General features: G+C 47.1%; 1 protein-coding gene across 1 annotated transcript; it reads right to left on the reverse strand.

The window, feature by feature from the left end:
- Positions 1 to 977: 977 nt before the first annotated feature.
- On the reverse strand, positions 978 to 7,715 carry FST (follistatin). The gene is made up of 6 exons (XM_032096953.1): positions 7,467 to 7,715; positions 5,275 to 5,466; positions 4,650 to 4,868; positions 4,080 to 4,304; positions 2,818 to 3,048; positions 978 to 2,099 (listed from the first exon to the last, which is right to left on the reverse strand). Exons 1-6 carry the CDS (start codon positions 7,546 to 7,548, stop codon positions 2,017 to 2,019), a joined length of 1,032 nt encoding a protein of 343 aa, XP_031952844.1. The 5' UTR covers positions 7,549 to 7,715; the 3' UTR covers positions 978 to 2,016.
- Between the last annotated feature and the right edge of the window lie 4,310 nt (positions 7,716 to 12,025).

Genomic DNA, 12,025 nt, shown 5'->3' on the forward strand with positions numbered 1-12,025 from the left:
TGCATGGGGGCAGTCCCAGACGCACCAACAGGCTGGGCAGAGAAGTGATGGAGAGCAGCCCTGTGTTGAGAGACTTGGGGGTTATGGCTGATGAAAAACTCAACACGGGCCAGCAGTGAGTGCTCACAGCCCAGAAAGCCAGGGGAATCCTGGCCTGCATCCAAAGAAGAGTGGCCAGCAGGGCAAGGGAGAGGATTTTGCCACTCAGTTCTGCTCTGCTGAGACCCCACCTGAAACACTGCCTCCAGCTCTGGGGTCCCAAACATAAGAGAGACATGGAACTGTTGGAGCAAGTCCAGAGGAGGGTCATGATGTTGGTAAGATGACTGGAGCACATCTCCTATGAAAACACGCTGAGAAAGTTGGGACTGTTCAGCCTGGAGAAGAGAAGGTTGTGTGGGGACCTCACAGACACATTCCAGTATCTGAAGGGGCCTACAGGAAAGCTGGAGAGGGACTGTCTGACAGGAACTGGAGTGGCAGGTTAAGGAGGAATGGGTACATACTGAAAGAGGGGAAATTCAGACTAGGTATTACGAAGAAATTCTTTACTGTGAGGATGGTGAGGCACTGGAACAGGTTGCCCAGGGAAGCTGTGGATGTCCATGCCCTGGAAGTGTTCAGGGCCGGGCTGGATGGGGCATTGAGCAATGTGGTCTAGTGGGAGGTGTCCCTGAACATGGCAGGGGAGTTGAAACTAGACAATCTTAAGGTCTGTTCTAACCCAAACCATTTTGTGATTCTATGAAACGACATTTTTTATTGAGAGCATTGAGAGGGTAACAAAAATGACAAATCTCTTCTCCTCTATCACTGTACTTAGACTTAAATAGTAATGAACTGGAGGCATTGCCCCTATCTGAAAATAGGGTTTTTTATATCAATACGAGCTGAGAACTTTGGCCTTAAACAGTGTTGCATGGTGCAAAAGAATCCAGAGGACCAGAACCACTCAGAACGAAAGACTGATGACTGCCTCTAGGGAAAATTCCACTTTTTATTTTTTTTTCACTCATCATTTATTTACAAATACACATTATAACTTTTATATACATTGCACATTTACATGGTAGAAAAGTACAAAACTATATATTTAAATGAATTTATATTTAACTCGCCATGTTTGAAAATATAAAATTGCATCAGAAAAAAAGTATTATGAAAAGCAAGAAACTTGAACTGATAAAGCTTTGATATAACTTTTAGCAACACACCGATTGGGAAAGAAAACTTTGAAAGTGGTACTGCAAGACCATCTTAAAGGAAACACCTGATAAAACATTTATGCATGTTACAAAAAAATAAAACAACAAAAATAAAAGAAAACCTTTATTCTCATTAAAGTTAGGCCTGTCGCCGTTATCAAACTTCACAATCCAATTTCTTTGGGTTCAAAATTTGTATAGTACAGTATAAACTCTCAGTACACTGAGATCATTTCAGTACATAATGTGATCGGAAGTAGAGAAAATTAAGTGTAAGAAGTTTCCTTAAAGATCGCCTCACTGCACCTTGAAAGTATACTTAAGTCAGTTACAACACCTTTTGGTCAGTCAAGATTCCTTGTAAACAAAAACACGAGGGATCTTTAATGTACAGAACCAGCAAAAAGAAAATCCAATAAATAAACGTAACAGAAACTGACATGCAAGTTTGTTAAAGTGGAAAAGAGTTAACATCAGTGAAATGAAGAGATGAGATCATGTGGGTAGGCTCTAAGGAATGGACTTTCATAGTTCACAAGGAAAAAGAAAAGCTTTACTTTACAAGCAAGAGACCTCACAATAAATAACACTGCTCTTCCCGTAACGAATAAATTTCTTCAAAAAACAAGGTGTACGGTCAACCAGACATTTTATGTATAAATTATAAAACATGACACAGTATAAATAAATGTCTACGAGACTCAACTATATGTATACTTTTTTTTTCTCCCCAAAATAAATAAGCATACACTTATTTACAGTACGGACATTGATTTTGTGCCCAATGGCTGTTCCAATAGTGATGGAGGTTTTACCACTCTAGAATGGAAGATATAGGAAAGCTGTAGTCCTGGTCTTCATCTTCCTCTTCATCTTCTGGGTCTTCATTAATTGCTAGATGGGGGAATACAGGGGAGCTGTTGTTTAAATAAGGACAACAACAGCGCAGAAGCAGCTCAGTGCATGTTTTCAAAGCCCTCTGAACAGCCATTATACAGCGTTGCATTTTATGCGACTTGTAGTGAGATGCTCTTTGGCATCTGCTGTTATGCAATAAGGTTTTTTATACATAATCTATGAAGTCATAACTGCAGAAAGTTCTGAAGAATCAATGGCTCAGGTTTTATTGGTAGATTCCTGAAATCAAATAAAAAGCGCTCTGGTGTTTTAGTTTAATTGCTTTGTGTCCTTCATTGAGAGTTAGTAGAGGCAACTGTGCTAAACCAGGTGCCGTGTGCTACCTTTAAGCTTGTTCTTTTGGACCGACTTAAGAGTTTATCCAGGTGTTAATAAAGCAATCAGCAAAGCACACGAGAGCAGACAAAGTACAAAAAAAGTCATTAGAATTACACTCCTCGGGCAACCCCTTTCTGATAGAATGGCTTGTCCTTGGAACATCCCCAAAAACTCCAACTTGAAGGCCAGCTCGTTGTTGGAGATCTATTGCATTTTATCAGCAACCAAAGTGTGTGCGTGAAAGATAGATACTTATATTCTACTGTACCTTGAATCAATAAATCAAGCTTTCTTATGTTTAAAGGTGTAAGTCTTCATTACCTAGGTATCGCCTTCAGAAGCCTTAAGTGTCTGCAGAGTTAAAAATCTCACTTACAGTTGCAAGATCCAGAGTGCTTAACTTCTAGAAGCACACCCATGGAGCAAGCTGCCTCTTTCATGGCACACTCGCTTGGGTATGTTGTGTTATCACTGGCACACACTGCTTCTTCTGACTTGCTTTCAGGGCATAGCTCATCACAGAGGGCACACCGACCTCTGCCAACCTTAAAATCCCACAAGCATTTCTTCCCAGCACTGCATTGAATGTCTTCACAGGATTTGGCTTCTAAAAATAACACAGAATACTAGAGGTAAGTGAAAAGACAAAGCAAAAAGCAAAGCAAAGACAAGCAACCCCTAAATCCTCCCTTTCCCCTGTGAACTGTGAAGAAACAAAGCTCAGATGTAGTAGATGTGATGATACTTGCTGATTTTGCTCAAGCGAGTATTCCCCTGGACAACATTGCCTGTCTATATGTGGGGGAGGAAAGACAGCTGTGCCAGCAAAGCTTGGCCCTGGGAATACAGAATTACATTTGCCTATTGTACATGACTTTCCTGCTCCATTTCATGTCAGTGGAAATTCGGCTCCCCAAATTAGTGGTAAATGCAGGATTTGTCAACAGGTCCAGCATTTCTAAATCTATCATTTTTAAACCTACCCACTGAGAGCAGCTGTCTACAAGATTTGAAAGGGAATTCACCTCAACTTATGCCAACTAAAAGCAACCTGAGACTCCCCCAAATTCACCCAGCAGTTTTGGGGAGCAGATGCTGCCCTGCAGGTGCTCCATTGTAATGCACTGCACTATCAGTCCTTTCTGGAATCACTCACAACACAGAATGTCAGGTTGCACAGAAATTATTTGCCTGTCTTCACCCACCCACTGTCTCCAAACCCCACAATTATTTTTAAAGAGGAAAAGGTGATCAGATGTTTTCAATTTAGTTAACATCGTCTTTGCCAAGACCACTTGAAGACAATTGTTTCCAGGAATCCAGGCCCACTGAATACAGAGACCTTATTACATTGTAACCGTCTCATCATCTATTTCAGTGAGGCTACTTCTCCCTTGGATACTGATGTCAGCACCCGCAGCTGTAGTAGGATCAGGCCCTCTTGTTCCTCATCGCTACTGCAATCTTTTCCAGGACTAAGATCACCCTCTCCTCTTCTGGGAGGGGAGCACTAACCCAGGCTGCTGAAGTCTCTCTTCCTCCCCACCAATATATCCTTCCAGTTACACGCACTGGATACCCTGAAACAGGTGATTGAGGAAGCTCCCCCCACTCTTGGTCTCCTCCAAAGATACTTACTGATGCATTTCCCTTCGTAGGCTAATCCAATGGATCTTCCCAGGAGGCAGGTAGCTTTCCTCAGGTGGCAGGCACTGGCGTAGGTTATGCCATCATTCCCGCAGAGATACTGTTCAGGGGAGGTAGGCTCTGGGCAAATTCGATTGCATGTCACACAGTAGGCATTGTTGGTTTGGTCAACCACACATGTGGAGCTGCCTGGGCATAAGACATCCCTGCAGGTCTCTGAAATACAGACAGAAACAGAGTGATTAGTAGAAGATAACAGGATCCCAGTGAGGAGTGAATAGGTGTCAACAAGAACAAATGATCAGGTAGAAGCCTTCAGCAGCTCTCCTCCGTTAAGGGCTGCCGGAGGATGCCTTCCCATCTCAGGATAACTGGTGGAACACAAGTGCTGCTACACTATCGTGAACTCTCAGTTCAGCTACATCCTTGTCTGTTGAGCATGGTCTAGTTACTTTCTCCCAACCGGATTCCTGTGAGGAAGTACATCCAACAACTCCTCCCTACACTCAGACAGACACCCTTTGGCATTTGAGGGAGATTGGATTAGATTTGCAAACCTACTTTTGCATTTGCCCTGATACTGGACTTCGAGTTCAGGCTGTTCTTTACATCTGGCTTTGAGAAGGGCGCACTCGTTCCTGTAGGTTTTCCCATCTAAGCCGCACACAGGGCCCTTCCAAGTGATATTAGAGCAATCCGGAGCACAAACACACCGAGGTTTGTTCTTCTTGTTCATTTTACATTTCTTCCCGGGTCCACAGTCCACATTCTCACATGTTTCTGATGGAAGGAAAGAGGCACGACTTTAGTACCAAGCGTGCAGAACAGACCTGGTGTCAAAACTGCTTAAAGAAAAAAAGATACCGTGAACGCAGAGCACAGAGCAAAACCACCGTTCCCTCCCGTTCCAGGACACACCACTCGAGGTAAATTCCTTCCGCCAGTGAGGGCAGGGGGGAGAGAGTGTCTCTCTCCTTCTCCTCGTGATATTCAAGGCGGCGGGCAGAAATTGGGGTCCCCTCCTCGATCTCGGGGCTGGTACGAGAAGCCCCTCAAAGCCCCGACGAGGAAGGAAGCGAGAGGACCACGCTGCCCCCCTCCAGCTCCCTACCCGCTCCTCCTCCCCGAGACCAGCCCCTGCCGGAGCCGCTCCTCAGCAGGGAGCAGCTCGCCAGCACCCCCTCACCTTTGCACGGGATGCAGTTTGGGGCTCCCCCATTAAAAATCATCCACTTAAAAAGCGTGTTGTCGTTGACGTCCTCCGCCGTCCACGACGTAGTCAGGCGGCCGCTCTTGCAGCACTCCTCCTTGCTGAGGTCGGTTTTGTAGAGGACCTGGCAGCGCCCGTTCCGCGCCTGCCGGAGCCAGCAGTTCCCAGCTGCGGGGCGGGGGGCGGGGGGGACACCCAGACGGATCAGTGGCGGCCACCAGTGACCCAGACACAGCACGTGCGCCTTGCCGTGACTTTTACTAGACTGTTTCCTTTTATTTGTCCCGTTTCATAACCCGCAGCTACTATGGCCTATTTGGAAGCGCAGTTTAAGAAACAAACAAGCCCTCCCTCCGCAATGAAACCCAACCAAACAAAAAAATCCCCGTCCAAAACCACAAAAGAACTAAAAAGCCCAAACCAAGAAAAAAACAAAACAAAACCCAAAACAAAACAAAATGAAAGAAAGAGAATACCCGACCAAAACAGAACTAGAGTTTTCGGAGGTATTTATTCCATATGTAGAGCAGAAGGAGCACTGCCGACACGTGACAGAGATTGAAAAGGATGTGCATTTAAAAGGGAATAAAAAGAAAATCGCGCTTGCAAATTCCTTCCTCCTCCCCCTGCCCTCTCCTCCTCACCGCGGCTGCACAGCAGCATTGTTTTAGTGCCGCACAGTTTCACTCCCAGCCCATTTTGCAATCTGCACGAATTGGGAACATTTGCTGTTAGCGAAGTCTTTCGAAATCTCCACATTTTGCTGTTTCTATTAACAAATGTCTCCTTCACTAAAATAATTCAGCAGAGTTTAAAAAAAAAAGTGAGCAAAGTACATAAAATACAAGGACACTTTGAGTAGGAGGTCCCTACAGAGTTTTAAAAATCGATCAAGCTGAAAAAGTTATAGGTGCCATCTCTCCTGCAAGCATTTCAGAGGAAAGTACACTGTCCTTACACCGGGTAGAGTGGGTTTTGTTGGGGTTATTTTTTGCTTTTTTTCCCCCTAGTATCCCTGTTATGTGTGGAGTCAAGCCAAGAACATTAGTCCAAGCAACTCCCCCTTTTTTAGCGGAAGCATTTTGGTTGGGATGAGTCTCTCGTGAATAACCAATGTGAATTCTCCAGCAACTCAATACCAATTGATTCTGCTGCTAATCCAGCCAGGGCTCGATCCTGCCTCCTTACTCCGATGGGAATATACCGCAGAGAGGGGTCAGGATCGGCCAGCCGAGATGTCGCAGGGCGAGGGGGAAGACCCGCCCCCCCCCCCCCCCCCCCGGTAAAAATAATTGAACAAACAATACCCCTAAAAAAAAAAAGTTTTGCATCTCACTGTTGCCTACGTTAGATTAATTTATGCTCTATATCGGTACAGGGGAAGAGAAAAAAAGAGAGAAAGAATTATAGAAGAAGCAATGGCAAGACGTCCAGGCTGTGGCTGGAATATGGTCAAGAAAAGGAGAAAAGCCCCCTAACTAAAAATCAATATTCCCTTGTGTCGAAAGAGGGCTCTTAAGAGTTGTCAATATCAGGTTCGGGTTTGTTTTGTTCGCACGGGGAAGAAAAAAACCAAACCGCCAACTTATTTAAGCATACTTTTCAGTGCAGGAGGATTTACAACATCAATATTTATTCAGACACGCACACTCAAAAAAAAAAAAAAAAAAAAAAAAAAAGTATGGGAGTAGGGAGGAGGAGGAAATCCCAATATTAAAGTCAGTAAAATGACCACTTATTGGTTTCTAAAAATGTCAACTGTAATCGTAGGGTTCTCCATCACCACCTCTCCTTCAGTCAGCCAGACGAGATAAAAATCTGAGCTAAATTACCAACAAACTTTGAGCACTCATTCGGGAGCCGAGACTGGGAAAGTTCCCTCACGATTCTACTCTTCATTCATGCTGCATAATAACAATAAAAAACTAAAAACATCGTATCTGTCCTCTGTGCCTTTGCAGAGCAGTGCAAAGATCCCATCAAAAAGAGATCTAAATGACACCTCTGCGCCTCGGTACAAAGCAATCCCATGCCCACAGTTAACTTCAGTTCTGTTGGACCTTGGAGAGAGGCGTTTAACACCACAAGCAAACTAAACCAATCCCGAAAGACAGAAAAAAATAGTAGTAATAAAGAAGCATATCTGCGAATAAACAGTCTGGTCTTACCCTGCACTGTGTGATCTTCCATGAAGTGGCACAGAAACATCAGGATTAAGAGCATGCCCGGGTGGATTCTCTGATTTAACATCCTCAGTATAGCAGGGAGTGAGAGAGGCGCAGAGACAGCGTGAGGGGGAGTAGGGAGAGGGAGCGAGCACTAGCCAGCCTGCTTATGATCGCTCTATTGAATGAACGTCAGGCTCTGAATGCAGTCTCTCTTTAAATCTATACGGGGGTCCTAGCTGTCTGCGGTGGGCGGTCTCCTAATGTGTGTGTGTGTCTGCTCGGGGGTGGGGAGATTTAAAAAGTTCAGTGTGAATCAGGTGACATTTTCCACCTTCTGGAAACCCTCTCCGATTATCCGCTCTAGGTGCACGCACACACAGGCGCGCACCCGCGCAGCCCCACGCCAGCCCTGAGCGGCGGAGCCGCCGGCGGGGGCAGCGACGGGAGCAGCCCCGGCCCCGGCCCCGGCCCCGGCCCCGGCCCCGGCCCCGGCCCCGGCCCCGGCCCCGGCGCGGAGCCGCCGCGGCCGCGCAAGCGCCACGGGAGGCTGGAGACCCGCGGGGGGTCACGGCCGGCCCAGGGGCGCCCCGGCCTCGCCGGCGGGCTGGGGGTGCTGCCGGGGCGCGGAGCGGCGCCCGGCCGGCCACAGTCGGCTCCGCGGGCGCGGTCCCCGCGCGAGGTGGCTGCGGAGGATACATCCCACTCCCCGCACCTCCGGCGGGCGGGCGGATAGATCGCTCGGCCCAAAGAAACCCAAACCGCGATCGACCAGCCCCAAACCTGAAAAAACAAAAAACCCAAAAGACAGAACCGACTAAAAGTTTAATACCTAGGGCCGTTCCCGAGTGATAGATTTTTCACTGGGAGAGCCCGGGAGGACGAGACGGGAAAGGGGGCGACGTAGGCGGTCTCTTTTCAGAATCAGAAAAGATTGCAACATCGATAATGAACTTCTAGGGCACTAGTTTATTAAGCACAGTCTGGCATTATTCTCCCCTTAGAAAAGTTGGCGGTCTCTCATTTATAACATTTTTTGGCACCGCTGAATGAAACTGAGTAGGCGATATTTCCTTTTATACAAAACGATTACTTAACGGAAAATGGTATTGTTTATTCAAAAGCTGCCTTTTAAATTTCGATTCTTTCGCTTTTCTGAGCCACCAAAGCACAACAGACTGCGAAGTATGCAGACAGGAATGCCCGGACAGTGCCGGGTCAGGGGCCGGTGCGCCGCGGCCGCCCGCGCCCTCCGCCCGGCCCTCCCCACACCCCTCCTCCCCGCTCCCGCCCCCCGCCACCCCCTCCCGACTGCCCCCTCCCCACAACTGCAAATAACTCAGTGATAACAGATTTTTTTCCACCAACTGCAGGAGATAGTGCTAATCTTTTAATAAAAGATCCCATTACAATAGGATCTGTCTGGACAGACTATAATAGATCCAGAAATACAGCCGTGCTAATATTAGAAGACAGTTGTTTGGGTGCCTCAGGCCGGGCCCTGGTCCCGCTTTGAAAGTGGGCATGAATCACAATGTCCCTCGGTACCACCTGCGGTCACACGCATTAAGGAGCAGACTGGTAAATGATTGACCTCTCTGCATTTTTTTTTTTTTGTTATTATTATTATGATCCTCGTCCTGAGCATCGCCCGGGCATTTTGAGCACTTCAGAAGCTCCAGGACTCCACATCCTTTTTAATCTTTTCCCAAATTGGTGCCACTCTCCCCCTGCCCCCCGCCCCTGCTGCCGGCTGCCGGAGCCGCGCTCATGCAGGGTTGCGTAGTGCCCTCTACTGGCGGCGGCGCGCAGCGGCAGCGCCGGAGCGCCCCCGGCCCCGAGCCTCCCCTGCCAGCGCCGCGGACGGATCTCGGGCAGCGCCGGAGCCCGGCGCAAGGTGCTCCCGGGGCCCGCTCCCCCGGCTCCCGGCCCCCGCCCCGGCCCAGCCCAGAGGCGGGGGGCAGCGTGCCGGGCTTGGGGCGCGTAGCTCGCCGAGCCGGGGGTCTGGCTGCTTTCGCCGCCCCCGCCGCCGGGCGCGCCTCTCACGGTCCCCCCCCGCGCCTGTCCCCGCGGGGCTCCGGAGGCAGCACGGCCCCCGCCGGGGCAGCGTCGGGGCAGGGGGTGGTCCGGGGGGGGCGTCCCGGGGCGGCTCGGGGGCATCCCAGCGGCAGCGACGGGCGCGCAGGCGGCGGCTCTCGAACGAGGCGGCCGGGCGCGGCTCGGCTCGGCTCGGCTCGGCGCGGCTCGGCTCGGCTCGGCTCGGCTCGGCCGGCCCGGCTCGGCACGGCTTGGCCCGGCCCAGCGCGGTCCAACACTGCACAGGCCGGCACTGCGCGATCCGGCACGGCCCAGCACTGCACGGCTGCCGGGCGTTCTGCGGGGTCAGGCTCCCTTTCCCGTGTTCCGTTTGTGTATGTTTTTTTTAGTAATTGGCCAATACGGTGTTTATCCTGATAATGTTTTCAGTTGTAGTGAGGCGTTTTCAGGCCATGTTCCTGGAAATGAAACGCTGAATAGGTCGATAAGGTTTGCACATGTGCTTCACGCATGCATCATCAGGAGATCAATATGATTGCGCTGGTATGGAGATTTGTATCACACCTGTTCGCTGACATCACATAGAAACAGCTGCTGTTTCTTTCACTGTTTTCTTTTTTTTTTTTTTCTTTCTTTCTTTTTTTTTTTTTTTCCTTTTTCTTTTTTTAAATGCCAGATACTGCGTTTGTGAGTAAGAACATGTCAGGGATATATTATGTAATCAGAAATGCTTTCTTCTTTCTCACTGTGCATGCCACTCTTTATGAGTTCCCCACCCTCTCTGCTTTGCCAACAATCACATTTAAATTACCAAAAAACCAATAGGGTCAATCTGTAACTGAATTGTCAGGCAGCACAAGAAAAGAGTGTTGTTTTCAGTCTGACAGGTTTCAAAACTTCTTTCTACCAAGAAATGTATGCATTTTAATATAGGCTTTTGGATGTGAATCCAATTTTTGCAGCTGGCCCTGATCTTGGAATAATAGAGCCTTTAAAAAAACCCTTATATACTAACATCTCAGACTTTCAGAAAGTTCAGATTTGGCTCTCAATTTACATATTTCTGTGTCCTACTTCTAATATAGCTATAGCTACAGCAAACTGCATAATCCAAAATATTAAGTAGCGGGCCTCTGAGGAAAATAGCAGCAAAATACTGAGAAGGAGGAAAAATAATCTGCAAGTTACCTCGTCTATTAACATACACACACACATACATATAGACACACATGTATATGCATATATTCCACATATACATGGAATATTTACTTTGTGGTAAGTCACTATTCACTGTACTAGTATAACTTACTACCTTTTGTGCCTTTCCCCTCTGTGTTGCCTCTTAACAGAGGAGTGGTTTCTTGTATCAGGAGTGGAGCAGCTCAGAACCCCCTGTTTTTGAGGAACGTGTCTGCAATAAAGTTTTTTGAGGTTGTGGATGGGACTCCAGGCCAAAACTGATTATTTGGAAGGGATCTGGATTTTGATCAAGTGAAAATGGGAAGGCCTATCCTGGGAATACGACATTCAAGGGAGCAGAAAAAGAATCGGACACCCTCCTGTGGTCCTGGATGTATGTATGCATCATCCCATGCAGTTTCTCACACAACTGGCCTCTCCCACAGAGCAAGTACTCAAATAAAGGTAGAACGTCCTTTTCTGGTAGGAGAGAAGAATTGTTACCTTGCTTTGTTCCCATCTAATTGAACCAATTATCACAAAAAGAAGGGCCTCTTTCTGGAGAACTGCAGTTTTATGTAGGCTCCCCTCATTGGCATCTCAGATACTAGATTTAAGGACTCTTCTGAGTACCATTGCATTGTTCTGTTTGGAAAGCTTTCCCTCCGCTTTTTTTTTATAAGTGTAGGAGAACACAGTCCTTCAAACAACATTTTCTGTAGAAATTTCATGTGCTGTTCCTCAGCAAAAAGTAGCATAAAAATTATATTACAAAAGTTAATTTCTTGATTTAACCAAGACTTTTTGTGAAAAACAAGCAAACCAGTTCCTGACAAAACGAAGCTCTAAAATATGTCAACTAAATTCTAATATCAGGTATTGGATATGTGTGCTATTACACTGAAATTATTCCTACACATCAGTGAGACTATTAAACATAGAAGTTGCATTGCATGCTATTGGGGAGTGTTGTGCTTATCGGACAAATACAGGTATGTTGAACAGCGTTTTTCTGTTTTTTAGCTGAACTAAGAGGTTATGTCTGTTTTCAAGTGGTGAGCAATGGACTGGATAAAGAGGCAGTAGGGATCTTACCTAAAATGTAACACTGGCACAACTGTTCATTCTGGTTCATACTGCAGAAAGGTCACGGACACAGGTGTCATTCATGTTTTAGGTCAGATAAAATTGACATATATGTGATATGAGCCAAACTGGCCCCTTCCTTACCTTTTTTTGGTAGTTCAGGAAGTAATAACAGAATTGTGTATCCCTCTACCGTTTGATAGATACTTACCTCTTACTGGAAGTCCAAACAGGACAAGCTGTCTTAGACGCTCCAAAGA

This window comes from Corvus moneduloides, chromosome Z (genome assembly GCF_009650955.1).
Source record: "Corvus moneduloides isolate bCorMon1 chromosome Z, bCorMon1.pri, whole genome shotgun sequence".
NCBI lineage: Eukaryota > Metazoa > Chordata > Aves > Passeriformes > Corvidae > Corvus > Corvus moneduloides.

Bases quoted from the DNA above. Each gene is read 5' to 3' on its own strand.
- FST (XM_032096953.1), bottom strand. From the start codon at position 7,548: ATGTTAAATCAGAGAATCCACCCGGGCATGCTCTTAATCCTGATGTTT. The intron at 5,467-7,466 runs GTAAGACCAGAC...CCCGCCCCGCAG, and splicing joins GGAAGATCACACAGTGCAGG to CTGGGAACTGCTGGCTCCGG. The intron at 4,305-4,649 runs GTAGGTTTGCAA...TCTGTATTTCAG, and splicing joins GTATCAGGGCAAATGCAAAA to AGACCTGCAGGGATGTCTTA.